The 18,351-nt window shown below is 38.7% G+C and overlaps 2 protein-coding genes and 1 long non-coding RNA gene across 6 annotated transcripts in view; 1 reads left to right on the forward strand and 2 right to left on the reverse strand.

Moving 5' to 3' along the window:
- Positions 1-416: 416 nt before the first annotated feature.
- Positions 417-14,612, reverse strand: mfsd12b (major facilitator superfamily domain containing 12b). Its single transcript, XM_088425223.1, has 9 exons — positions 13,161-14,612; positions 11,526-11,736; positions 9,238-9,358; positions 7,786-7,959; positions 5,271-5,363; positions 5,109-5,201; positions 4,555-4,728; positions 3,666-3,760; positions 417-1,224 (listed from the first exon to the last, which is right to left on the reverse strand). The coding sequence occupies exons 1-9, from the start codon at positions 13,441-13,443 to the stop codon at positions 1,086-1,088; spliced, it is 1,383 nt and encodes a 460-aa protein (XP_088281349.1). The 5' UTR covers positions 13,444-14,612; the 3' UTR covers positions 417-1,085.
- Positions 13,181-16,073, forward strand: LOC148417156 (uncharacterized). The gene is made up of 2 exons (XR_015866934.1): positions 13,181-13,457; positions 15,665-16,073. It is a non-coding gene; the product is annotated as an uncharacterized LOC148417156 (long non-coding RNA).
- csnk1g2b (casein kinase 1, gamma 2b) overlaps positions 15,368-18,351 on the reverse strand; it is a 33,472-nt gene continuing 30,488 nt past the window's right edge. For 2 of the 4 annotated variants that reach the window (XM_088425225.1, XM_088425224.1), the window contains exons 10-12: positions 17,952-18,053; positions 17,199-17,305; positions 15,368-16,524 (exon numbers count right to left, since the gene is read on the reverse strand). In XM_088425225.1, the coding sequence (XP_088281351.1) occupies positions 16,470-16,524; positions 17,199-17,305; positions 17,952-18,053 (264 nt within the window). In that variant the 3' untranslated portion in view covers positions 15,368-16,469. The remainder of the gene's footprint in view (positions 16,525-17,198; positions 17,306-17,951; positions 18,054-18,351) is intronic. The other 2 variants (XM_088425227.1, XM_088425226.1) reach the window with 1 other exon arrangement.

The following is an 18,351-nucleotide window of genomic DNA, read 5'->3' on the forward strand; positions in this document are numbered from 1 at the left end:
CTCCTTAGTGGCTCCACACAGACCAGAAACAGGAACTGATCTTCTTTTAAAGAGAGGTCATCCAAGGTTTTTATTTTTGTACCAGCCTTTTTTTTTATATCTTCATTGTGCAGTGTTCCTTAGTTTGTTACCTCGCATTTATTTTTGAATAGACATGACCCCAAACTACGATGTTTACTAAAGCTAGCTCTATCTTAGTTATCCTAAAACAGAACAATGAATGGGGTATGACCAGATGCTTTAATCTCTCCCCTAACAAAGCCACAATAACTGTAAAGATTTTTATCTAAAATAAGTTTATTATGAAATATACAGTTATACTTTTTTTTTTCTTCTGGATTGTGAAAAATAGTTCATTGGTGCTCACCTCAGCTCACAATGTGTCTTCTCTGAGAGGATAACTAGCTCTCCCTACTGCATACTGGAATGTTATTCCATTTACAGTCACATTTGGTCTTAATTTTTGTGATTTCCTGTCTTTTTCCAAGCAGTAAAGAGGCAGAAAAGCTGGACATTCAGGCAAACACACATTCTCTTTTATTTTATTTTTTTTTTATTTTCATAGTCTTATTTTTATTATTCGATTGACAAATTTGGTCTCTGTGTTGCCCTTTTATAAGGAAAGGGACACTCATTTGACATCATTTCAAATGGATGAAACACATCTCACATAAGGCTGTACAATCATGTGATTTCTTTCTGCCAATCAGATAAAATAATTAAATATAATGAAACATGTACTGTATAAAATATCAGATACTAAAGCAAACACTTTCTGAAATGCAGTTGAGCAATGTTGTGTTTAGTGTCTTAATGTGTAATATAATGTTAGCTGTTAATGAGAGACAACATCATGAAAAATGAGGTTAGATATTGTATCTATATTGTATTCAATATGTAGGAGGTTTGGCCTTAGGTGTTAAAAACTGAAGACTTTTTTTTAACAAACAGCTAATAAAGCAGTGAAATTGTGTGCAAATGTATTTTAGGATGAAACCTACATAAAGGTGTGAAGCATACAATGCATTAAACATCAAATGTTTTTTAGGCTCAAAGCACAATTTAGGAATGATGCTCATAATCAATCATTCATTTTTCCTTGTCTTGAGGGGCCAAATGAGAATTGTTAACAGGCCAACTGCGGCAGCCAAGGCCATTCCTCCTGTTACTGTTGCCATGACGTCACGATAAAACCAAATGCACGCTGGGCAGCAAGCTTCTGTGCTGTGGATGAGAAAAAGAGGGAAACACACATAAATTCATAGGGCATCTATTTCACACGTACACAATTAACATGTTTTCATTAGTGAATTGTAGATTTATACTTAAATCATACAGATTATGACACACACACTTAACTGGTTGGTACACTTCATCCTGAAGGTGGCAGTATTGTAACACAAATAGATTTAATTGCACAGTTCTGCTAACAAATTCCAACTGCTGGAATTTCATCAGCAGCTTCACTTGTTTGCAGAGAGTAGTTAGAAAAAACTTGTTTGCAGAGAGTAGTTAGAAAAAACAGTGTGACTCCAGGTTTTGTTAGTTGTGCTGTTGGGACGTGCTACTGCCATGTTTATTCTACAGCAACATTGGTTTAAAATGTCCTTGATAATGATGCCAACTTAGTCCATAAATTTGTTTGGCAGTCAGAGCATGACTAATACTATTATCAGTAACTGTGAAAAGGCATGTTGAGTTTGTTTGTAGGTCCAATAACCACAAATAAGTCTTGGAGGCACAAACCCACAGTTGACAAAGATCAACTGCTAAATATAGTTTGGTTAAATGTTCATGGCCTTCAGTGAGCCGTAACTTTATTGTGGTGGAGGGATTTGTGTGTCCCATTGGTCCTAGGAGCTAAGTTGTCCGGAGCTTTATGCCCCTGGCAGGGTCAACCAGGTCCTAAGTGACTCGAGGTGGGACTCGCTGGCAAGCGGCTGGTGGCCAAGCCTGCACCCATGGGGCCTACCTGGGTACAGCCCGAAGAGGGAACGTGAGTACCACCTTCCATGGATTCGCCACCTCTGGGAGGCGCCAAAAGGATCAGGTGCAAAGAGAGCGAAGCAGTGGAGCCTAAGTTTGTGCCTGAGACGGAGAAGTTATGACGAGATATAGTGGGACTCGCCTCCACACACAGCTTGAGCTCTGTTACCAGTGCTCCCACGAAGCGTAGTACTGTCTTCCACTGTGGAGTTGCCCATGGTGAGACGCGCAGAAAAGTTGTGGGTTGTTTGGTGTGCTGGAAAGGGCCCCCTCTGGGGATTCCCTCGTTCCGCGGGGGGACTTCAATGCTCACATGGAAGATGACAGAGTTGGAGGGGCGTAATTGGGATGAATGGCCCACCCCGGAACCAGAGCAGGGTTTTACTATTGGACTTCTGGCTCGTCACTGATTGTTCATAACAAACACCATGTTCGAACATAGGGAGGGTCACATGGACACTTGGCGACAGGACACCCTAAGCTGCAATTCGATGATCAAACTTGAGGTTGTATCATTGGATTTGGTGGTATCATTGGATAGGGTCAGAAGTTCGGTCATCCGGGAGGGGATCAGAATCAAGCCACTGCTCCCCCGCATTGAGAGGAGCCAGCTGAGATGGCTTGGGCATGTTAGGATGCTTCTCTGGTAAGGTGTTCCAGGCCTATTTCACCAGAAGATTGTCCTTGATACGACCCAGGACACGCTGGAGAGACTGTCTCTTGCACCTGGGGATTCCTTTTGAAGAACTGGACAAAAGGAGGGAGGGGAGAGAGAAGTCTGGGCTTCCCTGCTGAGGCAGCTGCCATTGGACCCGACCCAAAATGAGCAGTAGAAAATGTATAGCTAAATGTTTATGAGAAATAAAACACATTGGCCCTCCTCAAAAATACTGCTACTGGTAAAACGAAATAGACAGAAATATGTTAACATTTTAACATGGCTGTGGCTCGAGCAGGACACAACTGTTTACAGACCTGTAAAAGCAAAGAGTCAAAATGGAGGACATCTAAAAATTTGTGAACTGTAAACAATTTGTCAAGTTAGAAAGAAGCTCAGAATTCCTAGGTCAGGAATCTCCACAAATCAGCTGTGTCATTGTTTAAACCACAAGGGTCAAAGCCGGGGGCGAAAGTAGTGGCTTACAGTGCGAATTTTACAATAGCGATACTCTTTCTTCACAAATGTGTGCAAATGTTGAGCCCTCTTGCATCAGCGTTTGTTGAGAACAAGTAAACCGTTCATTCCAAACAGCAAAGTAAAAGAAATACAAACTTTGACTCAATGCCAATACCCTTTAGCACTATTTCACTGAAGTCACGCAAGAATACTTGGCTAAATGAGGATAAATGGACTTCAAATGATTGGCTGGACGAACTATTAATTTCTTGTAAATGGAAAAATTAGAGGGCAAGATTAAATCAAAGTCTTTCTTTCTTTAAAAATTACATCCATCCATCCATCCATCTCCATAAATCATATGAATTCAATTATATACTTCATGTAGAAATCATGATAAATGATTTCTATTTCTATTATTGTAGATCCAAAACTTTAATATACCACTGCCATTCTTTTCCTCTTTGAAAAGAAATATTCAAACAAATGAGACTAGCTTCTTAAAAGTGCTGACGTTACTAACAATAGGTGACATGAGAATGTGTGGAACAGCGACGCTTACCTGCACGGTCTGATACTCTGAATGATAATGACACCCACACCGTTGGCGACCTTGTCTGTGAGGCTCATCGATCCATAAACAAAGGCACCACTTTGCTGTCGAAAAACACACACGCACTTTGTGAAGGTTCTGATACTTGACATGAAATGATTATCTTAGACAAAAAAAAAAGCACAAGGAGAGGGAAGGTTCCGAAGCAACAGATCTCCTGTTTGCTCTTTTATCCCTCTAAACACCTGCCAAAGTATGCTGATGAAAATTAAATGTGGGGTCTCAGACCTGAAGGAATAACTACTTACTACTTAAAATACTTACACAACTAACAGGTGGGCATCATCCTAAATTGAGGTAATTGTGCTAGCCACTATTCACAGTACAATGGAGTGAATTTTCAAAACTGCAAGTGGTCCTACTGTAAATAAAGAGCAAATGTGCTTGTAAAGCTGCAGAATCAACCTTTCTATTCAATTTTGAACCTTTGGAGCCTAAAAGTGTATCTCCAAAATAGAGCGACCATAAGACTGCCATTAGTGTTGAAATTGTGATGGCAAAATTGTGCAGTGATACATATAATACACCTTTAAAAACGAAAGAGAATGCACAAATCTCTATTTTGAACATATACTTATTCATTTGTGTTTGGTTTTAATTCATTAGTAGTTTTGGTGTAATGGTAAACTGTGGCAGCAATTTGTACGGGTCCCCAGGAAAGAAAAAAAAATCGTTTCAAAGTCCAACATTTTTGAAAAACAAAAAAAAGACAAAAATAAATAAAATAAATAACAATGTGGAAACAGCTCAGGCATGACTCAGCAGGACCAATTCTGCTTATCTTTCTTAAGAAGCTGAAGGGGGTGTCAGTTTTCAGGCGCGTCTTGCCCAAACTTACTGTTTGCTCCCCGATGAGTTTGGCAGTCATGGAGAGAGACATGACCAGAATGATAGCTGAGCCAGCTCCCAGCAGCACAGCCGCGCCATAGATGCTTTCCGCACCCATGTTTTTGTCAAAAAACACCCACAGGGCAAAGCCAATCACCAGCAGCAGGCCGACAAAATACATCATCTGAAAAATAAAGTACATTGTGTCCTACAAAAATATCATGCATTCAGCACATGATTGTAATGATATCTAATGCAAAAGCTAACTTCATCACAAAAGATCATTATCAAAAGCACTGAGAAAAGATTTTCGTTTAAATGATTTCTAAGTGAGTCACGTTACTGCTTAATTTTGAGAATTGTTTTGAGGTTTTTGTATTAAAATCACACAATCCATCTACCATATCTCATAAAAGTGAGAATAGCCCTCTGGACAGTTCTTATTTAAGGCTACATTGTAGCAAAGTGTCTTTTTCCTCGATGTATAGCAAAATTCACAAAGAAAATAGCGAGGGGTTTTCTGATTACAGTATATTGTAAGCTGAAGAGAGGTTGTTTACTCACACTGATGCCGACAAGCTTGCTGATTGGCTTCATGGTCAGCGAGCTAACGAAGCCGCTGACATACATCACAAGCGGTATAATGGCAATGTATTTCTGTTAGACAAGGTACGTGTTAGACTGCAATAGACAGAAATCATCTCATGATGTAGAACAACTGCCTACCTTTGGTAGCAACAATGAGTTGGTGAGATAAACAGAGATATATGACTGGGACAGGTTGACTATCAGTCTTGTGCACATGTAGAGGAAGGCCACCTTGAATGAAAAATGGGAATGAGAATCAGTTACATGCTGCTTTCGTTTTTTTTTAAGCTATTTCAATTATTTGCAATTTCAGCTTTTAAAATGTGCTTCCTAGTGCATTTCAATCCAGATGACGCAGTGGCACTGAATTCACCACTGTGCTGATAAAAATCATTTAATAGGATCATTTGACCTTGTGACAGGGGTGCAGTCAAGGATTTAGGGACCCATGAAAAAAAGAAAACCCTACCATATCCTCTATGTCAATGCTTCAAACTGAAAACATTTTCTAGGGCAGTGATTTCACACCAGGGCGACAGATCAGTGAAAATGATCCACTTTCACTCAATTTGTCTGAAACTGACAATTTATTAAAAATATTTCTTGGAAATATATTCAGGCATTTCCAGTAAATATTTACTGGCAGAACAAGTTAATTGCTCTTTCAGCAGAAAGCACAATAGAAGGCACAAAAAAAACCTATCCATCATATGGGAATCATACAAAAGACAAAAGTGTGTCGCAGTGAACTATGAACATTGCATTGTCGATGTATTATTTGATGTGTTTATTTTGAAGGTAGACTTTACAGCGCACCGTTTGGGTGTGATGTGATGTGGTTGACTTGATATTAAGTACAAATATTTTATTTTATTTTTCATTTATATTCTCAATTTGGGGACATTTCATATAAATTCTGAATTACATATAAAAATTTTGATTATTTTTTTATAACAGGATGAATGTGACAACGCTGTACAAAAATGAACATCGTATGACAAAATTAATTCACAATTGCATAAAATATGGCTGCAAAACTGAAATTACATCAAGATGTCATCGATTTTTAGCAAAGTTCTTCACTCAATATGTAGTGTGAAAACATCTTTGTGAGGTGCAAAGGTGTCCCGATTACCGTATTTTCCGCACTGTAAGGCGCACCGGATTATAAGGTGCCAACAGTAGAAGCAATCAAACTTTATTAGTAGATTACAAACCGGCTTTCTGACAATTCCATTCACTCCCAAATTGAATAAACAACTGTCTTATGTTTTATTTTATGAGTAATTCCCTGACAGTTTATCTTTTAACAGCAAGGTACAACATGTAGTGCAACATTTATATCAGGGAACTTTTCCTCCACTGCAATCACAATATAGTAATACTCAAAATAATAACAATAATAACTCAAATAATAACTCTAAACTCTCAATAGCATAATAACTCAATGTCAATATGACCAACCTTGTTCAAATGTAACCCTAACCCTAACCCTAACACACAAAAGAAACAGGTAAAGTTTACTTTATCAGTTCATTCACCATCTACGAATCCCTATCTCAATATTGATCCATATATAAGGCGCACCGGATTATAAGGCGCACCATCGGCTTTTTAAAAAAAAAAAAAAAAAAGGCTTTTAGGTGTGCCTTACAGTGCGTAAAATACGGTACTATTATAGTAATACAGTTTGACACATTTTTGTCAAGGTATTGTTATTTGCAAATTAAAAGAAAAATCAGACCTGAGATGCATGTCTAGTCTTTCATTCATTTGTACTGCGAGCAGTGACAAATTTGTCCTAAAAATCGAGCTGTGTCAAAAGAACTGTGTAGAACTCACCTAACCAAACATAGCAATGAAGTCATAACCACAGTAAATACAGTTTCATGGGTAAAAAAAAAAAACAACCTAACACAGATTTACTATAGATTATATATTAAAAAGTCGGTACAGTGAGCACGTACAGTGCTGCATGACAACCTACAGTATTGTTGCATCACTGTACATCTTAGTTCATGGCACACCGTTCATAACATCAAAATCATTCCTGACCCACCCAGAAGGGTTCAACTTACTTCAGGTTACGCATCCAACCTGCCAGTTGAGATGACTGTAGGGCACCTACCTATCAGTCATGAGCCCCCACAATCGTCATCACTCACAACCCCGCCACCCAACCCGTTGGCATGGCTGCCTTGTGATGCCAAATACCATAACTGTGGTTTGGCTTGGGGTAACTCCTGAAGTCACATGGGAATAAACTCAGCAAAACGAAGCAAAACAACAACAAAAAATAAGAATAAATCCTATTCATCTGCAATATTTCCAGCTGAGAACAAGGACTGAACAATTTTGAAAAATAAATTGGGAGTTTTATTTAAGATGGGTACTAGTCTCATGAAATGAGAAACGAGCACATAATCCTTTAAAATTTCAATTGTTTTTATTATGGACTTTTACCCATAAGTATTGCTTTATATTACTGTCTTACTACTGTCTTACATCTATTGACAATGATATTATCGTGACATGTTTGCTCACCTCATTCATTCAATCATACTGTATAATGTAAGTGTTATATCTGTGACCTATAAAAATTTGGAAACAACTGTAAACTTTTTAGACAGGTGAAAAAAAAATTGTCTGTCACCTGGTAGAAAGAAGGCTCTTTAAACCAGTGTTTCCATTGCAGCACTCGAACAGGCGGTGCATCCTCATCAGGGGAAGGTGTGAGCAGGGGAACGTCTCCCGTCTTCTCCTTTGTGCCAATGTGAAATATGAAAGAGAACACTGCTCCAACGCCCAGTACGATGAGAGCCAGCATCTGTTGGGCAGGGAAGATCTCAAAGTCTGGCAGTGTCAGTGCGTATGTACGGTGAATACCTCCAGCATTGCCACAACCTGTTTTTTTTCTTTTTAATACTTAAAAAAAAAAACACAATACTTATAGTTACTGGCTAGTTCCATCCATTCATTTTCAATTCTATTATAATGGAAATACTCGTCAAGCCCAGGTGACTGTGCAGCAGCAGGATTAAGGAGGTCCCAAATCAATTTCTCTTTAGGGCCCCATTAAGACTTGCTCTGTCATTGCATTCCTCCATCTAATCTACTTAACTGCCGATTGCCCAGGGTTCTCAAAATGTGGGTCTGGGGTACATCTGGGGTTTTTAATAAATGGTGGTGTTTTTTGGGCTGCAACTAATGATTATCTCAATAATCGATGAATCTGTCAATTATTTTGGTAATTAAACGATGAAGGGGATTTTTAACAGTATGCAACATGCTGCCTTTTTTTTCAAGTTGACAGTGCAGATATTGCTCTAACTTTTTTCATGTTACACTTACTGTTTTTATCCATAACAGGTCACCAAATTGTCTAAAAAATATATATTAATGCTTTTAAAAATCAAATAAGATGTTTGGAGATGTCTCATTTTGATTCAACACAATGATAGTCTGTTTGAGAATAGAGGATGACATTTTGAGGATTTACAGCACAATTTGAGGCTTGTAAATGATTGATATCAGAATAATTATAGATTTAAACCAGTAATTGTGTTTTGAAAAGCCCTAAAAGTAAACAAAAAGTCATTTGCACCCCCCGCCATACAATTTGAAAAAGACTGCATCATACCAACATATTGAGACAAAAATATTTGAATAATTACTGCACAGTAAGTTTTAGTTTTGAACTAATTAAAAGCGCTGACTGTGCCATATCATGCAATCTGCCAAGGTGTAAGTTTGCGCAGGGGCGCTAATCCCAAAACATTTAAACTGAGAATGAATGTGAATATTTAGATTGAACGATATACAAATTTGTCTTATGCAAGCATATGTCTTTTTTTCTTAAGGCAATGAAAAAAAAACATTTAGTAAGTAGCAGAGCAAATTGTTTCTCCTGGTAATCAAATATTTGCCTTGTGGTGAAACAGAATTCATGAGTATATCACCTGAGTCCAATAGACCAATAAGAAAATAAATGTCAGACTCAGTTGACTATGATGACAAAGAATGCCACATTCCAGATGATGAGGAAGTAAAACAATGTGCCTCCTGAATCTCGGAAAAGTGCATTGGAATCCCACTCAAAACTGACCCGAAACAGAGGAATGTCTGCTGTGCCCAGGTTGTCCGTGATGTCCTCTTGAGCCAGAAAGTGAAAGAGCAGCCAGGCCACAGTGTACACTGTGATGTTGGCCACCACAGTGAATGCATACCTGCCAGAGGCCAAACAAAAATACAGGTAACTTAGTACTCTAGCTAATCATATATATTTGCATCTGAGCTAAAACGTAATGCACATTTTTGCCATGTTTGACATTGATAAATAGAACGCTGTATGCAGAGGTTGCTTCATCACAGTCATTCAAGATGTACAAGTTAGTTAGTTCCAAGCTAAGAAGAAGTGGTGACTAAAAAACACCGGATTCTTCTTTTTTGTCCATTTTAGTCACATGGGTTTATGATACATACTGTATCCACAAATAGTCAAGTAAACATGGGAACCAACAAAGGAAACACATTGCATAGTGAGTAATGAGTATGAGTAATGTGACAATGTAGTTGAAAATTATCTAATCAAAATATAAAATATAATATAGTTCTGCATGTGATATTTTATAGTGATTCCTTAAGAGCTGAAAAACTAAAATTATGTATACGCTTGCTTAAAAAGTGTGACTATAGAGGATCCATCATGTTGAAATATTAAATGGAAGTCAGTATGTGCATACCTGACTACAATTCAAGTAAATGATTAGCTCCAAATAAAGTTCAGATGATTTTGTACAATTGTGTTGCCACCTTCAGCTATCTGCAATATAATTGCCTATCCAAAGCACTATGCATTAGTAAAGATATCATCCACAAGTGGATCAAATATGACAATGGTGAAAACCTAAACTCAAATTTAATTTGACCACTAACTTTGGTCATTTATTTCTTTTGTAACAAAGCCTCCTTTTATGCCATTGTGGAGGCCGTGGGACACACAGTGGTATGACGGTTGGCATGTCTGGCCCACAGTCGAGACCTGGGATCAAATCTTGGCTCTGTCTTTCCTACGTGGAATTGACATGTTTTTGCCAGTTGAGTATTAGAAATATGAAATTTTAAATGAAAGATCTCAATTTTACACAGGCAAGAGTGGGAATAATTCTTTCTCCATCCGTCAATTCATTTCCCTCTCAACTGATGCCAAATTTATAGTAATTATCATAAATTCAGAGGAAGACCCGCACAAGTTGTGAGTTGCAACCATGTACGTTAAAATGTATCCAAAAAAAAAAAAATAGCTGCTATACGAATCCACATAGTGCAGTTTTATTGATTTGCTCGACAACACTAGTGTAGCCGAATTATCTCCAATTAGAAAAAACTTCTCTAAATGTCACCGGCGTGAGCATCTTTGGCGGAAAATATACTGTAGTAAAGACATAAATCTCCGTTTTATGTTACATGCAAACGCGAATCTTATTAATTTGGCAAATTTCCACTTCAGAGTTTCTGAGACCTATGGTCTGATGGAGGAAAAAAAAAAAGGCGCAGGCACGTATAGAGCACACCGGAGACATTTACCACCCGTTTGCAAGAACCTGAACAAATGGAGGAATTCTCTAGATTCTGTCAACAGGGATTAAACTGTATGATCACAAGGTGGACAACACTGGCGGGACACCCTGTGCTTATTGCTGCACTGATAGCAACGTCGAGTAAAGGCAGTGTGATGGTGTAAAGTGACATATTCCTCACTGTAAGGCAATTCTAATGCAATTATTCCAAGAAGAGATTCTTTGCTAGTGAAAATTTTAAACCCACAATCAAGGACAAAAATGTCAGTGTCAGGGAGCATAGGCACAGCAGTAGGGTAATGCAAACGGTATACTGTGGACCTTAGAGATTCACTACAAGACACTACATATCATGTAGATACTGTAGCGTTCAAAACCCTGCAGCTTGGGTTCTGACCACAACATATTACTCCAGTCCTATAGGCTTTATACTGGCTTCCTAGCAGCAGTAAAAGAGATTTTAAAGTTTTGCTATTTTTCTATAAATCTGTGAATGCTTTAGGTCCTGAATACATTAAAGAAACGGTAATTGATCAAAAACCCAGAAGCGGCTCAGAGATCTGTAAACTTGTGTCAATTAGTGGAGTCCGGAGTTTAAAGCAAGCATAGGGATTTGAGATGTGATTTCAGGGTTGTGTGAATCACTTTTAAAATATTACAGTCCTTAGCACCTTCCAATCATGTGTAAGCTACCTTGTGTATGAAATATGCTTTATAAATCAAGATCCCTTTAACTGCTTTAGTAAAAATTTTGGAATGTATGGTATGTACATAAGAATTCTCTTTTAGGGCATCCATGAGGTCATAAGCCCACCTGTATGCAGTGAGCTCCACCTTTGCACTCTCGCTGGACACCAACTCTGGGATGAGGGAGAGGTGTGAGATCTGAGTGGCCGCCCAGCCAAACTGGAAGATGACAATGAAAGGGGCGAAGTAGACGATCTTGGCCCATTGGGGGGTGTTTGCCGAGCAGGCCAAGCAGGGGTTAAAAATGAAGGGAAAAGACAAGACAACACAGATGGTTCCTGGTGTGGAGAAATGAAGAATCACTGAAGAAGATGATGATGCAATTTTATTCCCACTAAAAGTGAACGACACTTTCACAAGTCGGATTTTTTTTAATTCGATAGTGAAAGGATTTTCAGAATATTGTTTGAAAAATGATTCTTCGGAGGTGTGTGTAACTGTCTGTTGTGGCATTACACTTTAGTGCTAAGGAATTGTTTGTATTTCTTTGGATGCCATGTGATGCACAAAGATAAGTCATCTGACTGTATGATCAAGAAGAAAAACAATCAACCTTTATTGTGCCTCGAGGTCTCATAAAATAATAATTTAAAACCACTTGGGCAAATTCAAACAAAACACTCTTCTTTGAAAGACAAGTTCAGATGTTTGGAAAAACCTTCAAATTTAAATGCACTCAAAGACCTTCAGACAGTAGTTCTCAACATGTTTTCAATGATGAAATATTTTTTTCAACCAAAGTTCGAAAACAAACCGAAACGAGACTTAAAACAGTACTGTGCATTTCGTGTCTGAGTTAAGAAACTTTGGAACTACATTTGTAATGGTATCTCTATAGGCATATTTTATTCAGCAATTCCAGAAAGATCATATCCACCCATCCATTTTGTAGAGCAGTGGTTTTCAAATGGGGGTATGGGTACCCCTGGGGGTACTTGAAGGAACTTCAGGGGTACTCAAGATTTTAAACAAACACACAAAATGCAAGAAACATTTAAAAATAATTACTGAATTACTTGTTTCAAGAAAATATAAGATCATAAAACAAATTTTATGTTCAGTAGGTTACTCATATTCATTCTTGTAAAAAGCCAGATTCTTCCCCATACTAGAATGGTTCAACCAAACTTTCCACCTCTTGTTACCTGTCAAGTTAAAGATTTATTTTTGTGAATACATAGTAACTGTGATCCGAAAAGCGGACACTTAAAGTTGAATATTTTTCTGTGGAAAAATATTTATTTATAATTATTGGTTTTTGAGAACAGGTCTGACACTTTGATTATTTTTGTAGACAAATATATTTTAATGATTAAGTTATTTCTTTTTGATAACAGATTTATTCAATGAGCCAAAAGAGGACACTTTGGGTTGATTATTTTTTCAAATAAGTTTGAAAGGTTCATAAGTTTAATAAATCAGACACTGGTGGCATGTTTTAAGTCTTTTTTTTTTTTTAACCCAAAAATGCTTTGCACTGGTTAAGGGTTACTTGGCTGAAAAGATATGTCACAGGGATCTTGGTATATTTTCTGACAGCTATATGATATGGATGATGACGCATTATGATTTGGAATATTTTCAGATGACAGTCGTTGATTTTTAGGAATTAATACCTTGAATTTCTACATGATATTTTCACAAGATTTCTAAAAAGTGCATGTCGTCTGACAAAGTTGGAACAAACGTTTGTCTTACTCACCCAACAAGTGCCAGCTTTTTCTCTTGCCGTGTCTCATGCCGGGTGTTCTGTCGGATTCGTATCCGACGAGAGGAGTGCACACTCCATCTGCTACCTGGCCGATGAGCAGCAGCACTCCCGCAAAGGTACTCCGGAGGCCCAACACCGAGTGCAGGTAGACCAGCAGATAGGTGAACCACATCGATGCACACAAGTCATTGAGGAAATGCCCGACGGCAAAACACAAGCGCCGGCAGAGCGACAGGGTCCTTATCTCGCTCTCGACAGGGACACAAGGTTCCATGATGATTTGGACTGGTGAGTCAAGTGACTTTATTTACAATTTAGAGATCTGTCCTATTTACAAATATACGATAGTTACATTAAAAAAGGAACACGAACAGTCCACCTTGCTAAGTTTTGACGAAAATCAGCTGCATTAGCATCTAATTAATTCACCGTGAAGGATTATGACACAGTGGGTCTCCACCCCGCTAAACTAATCCGAGGTAACTTAATGAAACACTTTTTAATACTTAAATGACATCATAGCGCGCTCCATCACCGAGGAGGAGCTTTTTTGGGGTCAAGGTTACGTTTCGATCCTCCTCCTAGATATCGACAAAATAATAGACCCAGCGACTTTTACACGCCTGAAGGTAACGCAGAATGATCAAGCTATGAGTGCCTTTCACTCGTGATCAAAACTACTTCCTTTCTCCGACAAAGCACGAACGAGAAGTGCTGCTGACGAAAGCAAAAAAAAAAAAAAAAAGTCACCAAGTTAAACTTGCCATTCAAGTCTCAAAATATGTTGCTCGCATGTCCACTACTGGTTCCAAATTTCCGTTTTCGTGTCTCTTTTTATCAGGCGTGTCGCGGTTCCTTTTCAAATCCATTCGGATCACAACTTCATAACGAGACACGAAGAAACTATATGTGCTGATGACGTGAAGTACAGCTCATGGCCACGTTAGTCGAAACCAGAAAAAAAGCATTCTCCCGAAAAATGCAGTTAAAAAAAAGCGTCCAATTGCATTGTGGGAAATGTAGTCCAGCGTACCCCAACTTCTAATACCTTCCAAAGACCACTTTTCGAAACTAACAAATGGTGTCATACAAAAATATAATTTCGCCAATACAGAGCAATCTAACCAAACAAAAAGGTGTAACTGACTGTTTAAAGTCGAACTAATCAACCCCCAAGAACGTAGAGTAGTAGTATACAAATTACATTTTGTCCTGTTTGCGTTGCAAATGCCACAACTCGTTAAAAAATAAAAATAAAAAAAAAACAGCGAACACCTTAAAAACAAAAGTATGCTTTTCATGGTGTAAAACGTTGCCTAACCAATTGATATCGCGAGAAATTATTGTCGATGGACTACTTTTATTGTGCTGCCAACACAGAAAATTATAAATACTGTAGTTGTAATTTTGAAAATGCTTTAAATCGTGTAATATTTTTCAGTTTTGGGTGGCTCGATAATGTAAACAACATTTAATCAAAATGTGAACCAAAACACGATGCTGCATTGTTGCGGTGTATTTTTTGCACCCCCCCCCCCCCCCCCCAAAAAAAAAGTCACCAAAAAAAAAGAAAAAGATGCTCAATACCGTTATGTGAAGCAATATACTGTATTCCTAACCTGCTGTTGTGATGAGTACATCGTAGAAATTTGCTGGCTGTTTTATATAGGGTCCAAAGTCTCTCCTAAAAGTGATAACCGAGCAGAGATCAGGTGACGAATACGCAGAAGCGCACATGCAATAACATGACAGCTTTCATTACGCCAATTATCCGCTCTGGCATAATTTTCTTTAGTCTGATGTGTGTACATTTCGCTAAAACAACGCTATAGTGTCTTTAAACTGCATTTTCGAAAACACAGCTAATAAGTCTCTAAGGTTGTGCTATGCTCTCTCTCTCACACACACTCACAAACTCACTCACACACACGGTCACATAGCTGAACATGTGAACTGCAGAGGTGCATGTCTATAAATGCTGTGCATTCAACAAACCAACATTTGACAGATGTGTTGCTAGTCCCAGTAGCAGGGAAAACTGCTAAGTGTGTTGTGATAGTGACGTGCAAGTTCACTCATCATGCTTACTTCAACAATAATTGAAGTCTATGCACACAAGCATACACGCATTCACAGATTGACAGTTATTCTGTAAACATTTGGGAGAGATCATATAAAATGTCATGGCGGGACACTCATTGAGCTTTAAACATTTTACTTAGAAAGGCACAAACTATGATTTCCTGGTAAATTATTCTGATGTAAAGAAATAAAAGTTGAAGACATCCTCTCCCCATGTAAATCAACATTTTCTGCCATAACTCAGATATAAGCGTCGTGAAGGACTCTTCCTAGATCAGTCTTTATTAAGTTTTTTTTTCTTTGTAATTGTTAATTCCAAACCTAAAGTTTCCACTGTAATTGTTTTCTGTTTTTTTCCAAAAGTGCAATAATAGTAAGAGAGCTTAATATCTGTTTCTCTCAATCTTCCACAGTACCTGAGGCCAGTGACTGTGCTACAAAGTCCACGATGACAGACAAAAAGAAAGCCAGAGGAAGGGAAAAAAAAAAAACGAATTCCAGAACACTACAACATAAAAATAAGTCTTCAATGCAGGGATTTGACTTTGAAAACTGAGGAATCAATTACAAAAAAAAAATACGTAAAAATCCTCCAAATTCTGTTATAGCTGAAAGCTTCCTGTGTCATCTCAGGTTTAACATGATCATATTTTTTCACCTTTCCTCTTTGCTTTGATCCCAAAACACACACCAAAGGAAGAAAAGGAAAGCAATGAACAATTTCTTGAGGAGCAGAATTCTGATGGTTCCCCCTGATCAACAGCTCACTGTTGGAACAACAAACCTTCTTTATGGAATCTAGAATACATCAACTGTTTCAAACAGTATCTTTTTTTCATATTCACGCCACAGTTTCATTGTTACAGCTTTTTAAAACTTTTTCTCAAGTCCCCTCCCCAGTCCCCCTCCCTCCTTGTAATGCGAGTAAGTCTTTTTTTCTGCTGATAAAGGAATCGGAGTCTGTTGTGAGCCAGTGTGACTGCAACATTCCTTTTAACGAATCAGCAGCCAGGGAGCGCTGAGAACAAGAAAGATAGAAGCAGGGGCAGGGACGGCGGTGGGCAGGGAAGTGGAGGGTCAGGAGGAAGTAAAGTGAGGGGGCATAGAGGCGAGGGGGAAGCTGGGCAGAGAAAAGGACACGGAGGGGGTCTGTGTAGTTGCTTCCATTTAAAACTTGACAGTGACAACAAGGTTTCAAGTTCTCTCCAATCACTCCGTTCACTTGTGCCTCTGGAGGGCTTTCCTCTTTCTCCTTTTGAAGAAACAACAGCACCTAGGAATGGACAAAGGAGACATTTTTTGTTCAAAAACAAACCATAGATTCTTATACAGTACCTGTCAAAAGTTCAGAAAATAAAATGTGCTTTTTCATTATTTAAAAACGTTTTGGATTTCAGATTATTACTTAAATGGGCAGTGTGTAAAATGTAGACCATTTTTCATTAAAAAGGAATAAATGAAATGATTGTAAATTTCAAAAACTTGCAAGTAAATGTGTTGTTAATGAAATAAAAACTCAGACCAAGTTGAGGAATTCTCAGGATACGCGTTTCCCGCCAAAGACGCCCATTCAGGTGACATTAAGAGACAGAAGTTCTTTCTGATTGAAAAGAATTTGGTGAAACTATCAATTGTCCATGTGTCTGTATCCCAAAAATCCGGATGTCCATCAGTTTGGTACGCGCAGACGTGTTTTGTCATAATATAATGCAATAGACACAAGAGATCTAGATCACCTCCCAAAAAATTGTGAAGAAAAAATAAAAAACAGGGATAAAACTCCAATCCCATTTCCAATAGAAAAATGGGGGTTTCGCCCACCCCAATTAATATTAAATATTTTCAAAAATATTGAAAAGCATATCCACAATTGATACATCCAAATAGTTTATATGAATCATGCGAGCAACAGACTTTTGAAAAACACAACCACATGTGGGCTCGTACTTGGTTTCGTCAGCCACTTCAACCTCAGTGGGAGCAGTGATGGGAGCATTGGAGTGTCCAGCTGTGGGATCATCAGTGTTCAGCTCGCCATTTGTTGAGCTCATCACCTGAATGAGCAAACAAAAAGAAGAGGGAGCTCAAAAAAACACACGCGGCCACACAAAGAGAGCACACTGCTTATGGGGCGTCAATGCAAAGGCCCCATAATCATACTTAATCTGTTTGCTAGCCATCTTTGAGCTTATCAATTTGAACAGTAAATTGGGAGTGCTCCAACTAAAGCAACTTCATAGAAGCTTAAAAGCTGCAGTACTACCAGACGAACACTGAGTGGCATGATTGAGTTGCACCAGTAGCAATTGAGCCTTCTGATTTTTGGAGCTCTACTAAATAAATACCTCTTCCAAGCAAATATGGGAAATGGCAATGTATTTTTAAATTGTGGTGAGGGGAAAATTACTTGGTTCATTGTATTTGCATGTACAGCTCCTGCATTTGGTTTACCAAAACATCATGTCATGATACTTGCTGCTAGATGTCATCGCTGCACGGCCCCTCACGTTAACAGGCAATTAGCAGATGAAGCAATTGCTGCGGTGAGAGCAAACAGAAAGGATGCACAGGGACGTACGCACACAGCAGAACGTAGGATGGAGCACAGGCAGCGTGACGTGTGTGAGGGATGATGGCACACACATAACCACAGAGCTTCATGCAACAAGCCATCCAAGCAGCAGCAGTTAGCAGCAGTACCTGGACAGAGCCCCCCAGCCGCTCAGCTGTGAGGTGCGACCCCAAAGTCTCCTTATTGGTCACGGGGGTGGGCTGTGACTCACTTCCTTTTGGCTCAGGCGACTTGATGCAATAGCAAAAAAGGTTGAAGACGCAGGTGGTGGTGAAGGGGCGAGGAAGTGAGAGAATCAATGTGGTGGGAGTGGGGGTGAGGAGAGAGTCGTGAGGGAAAGTGGGGACAAGGAAGAGGTGGGGTAGGTGAGTCAAAACAAAAGAAAGAAAAACAAAAAGAAACAACAATTACAGAAGGCATCTCCCAAGCAGAAGCAGGCTTGTTAAGACATACTACTGTATGTTAGAGAAGAGGGAAGCAAAATTTATATGAAGCACAGATCAACACACTTACAAAGTCATGCAGGAG

The sequence above is a fragment of the Hippichthys cyanospilos genome, chromosome 10, assembly GCF_059441005.1.
Source record: "Hippichthys cyanospilos isolate Australia breed blue-spotted pipefish chromosome 10, RoL_Hcya_1.0, whole genome shotgun sequence".
In the NCBI taxonomy this organism is placed as follows: domain Eukaryota; kingdom Metazoa; phylum Chordata; class Actinopteri; order Syngnathiformes; family Syngnathidae; genus Hippichthys; species Hippichthys cyanospilos.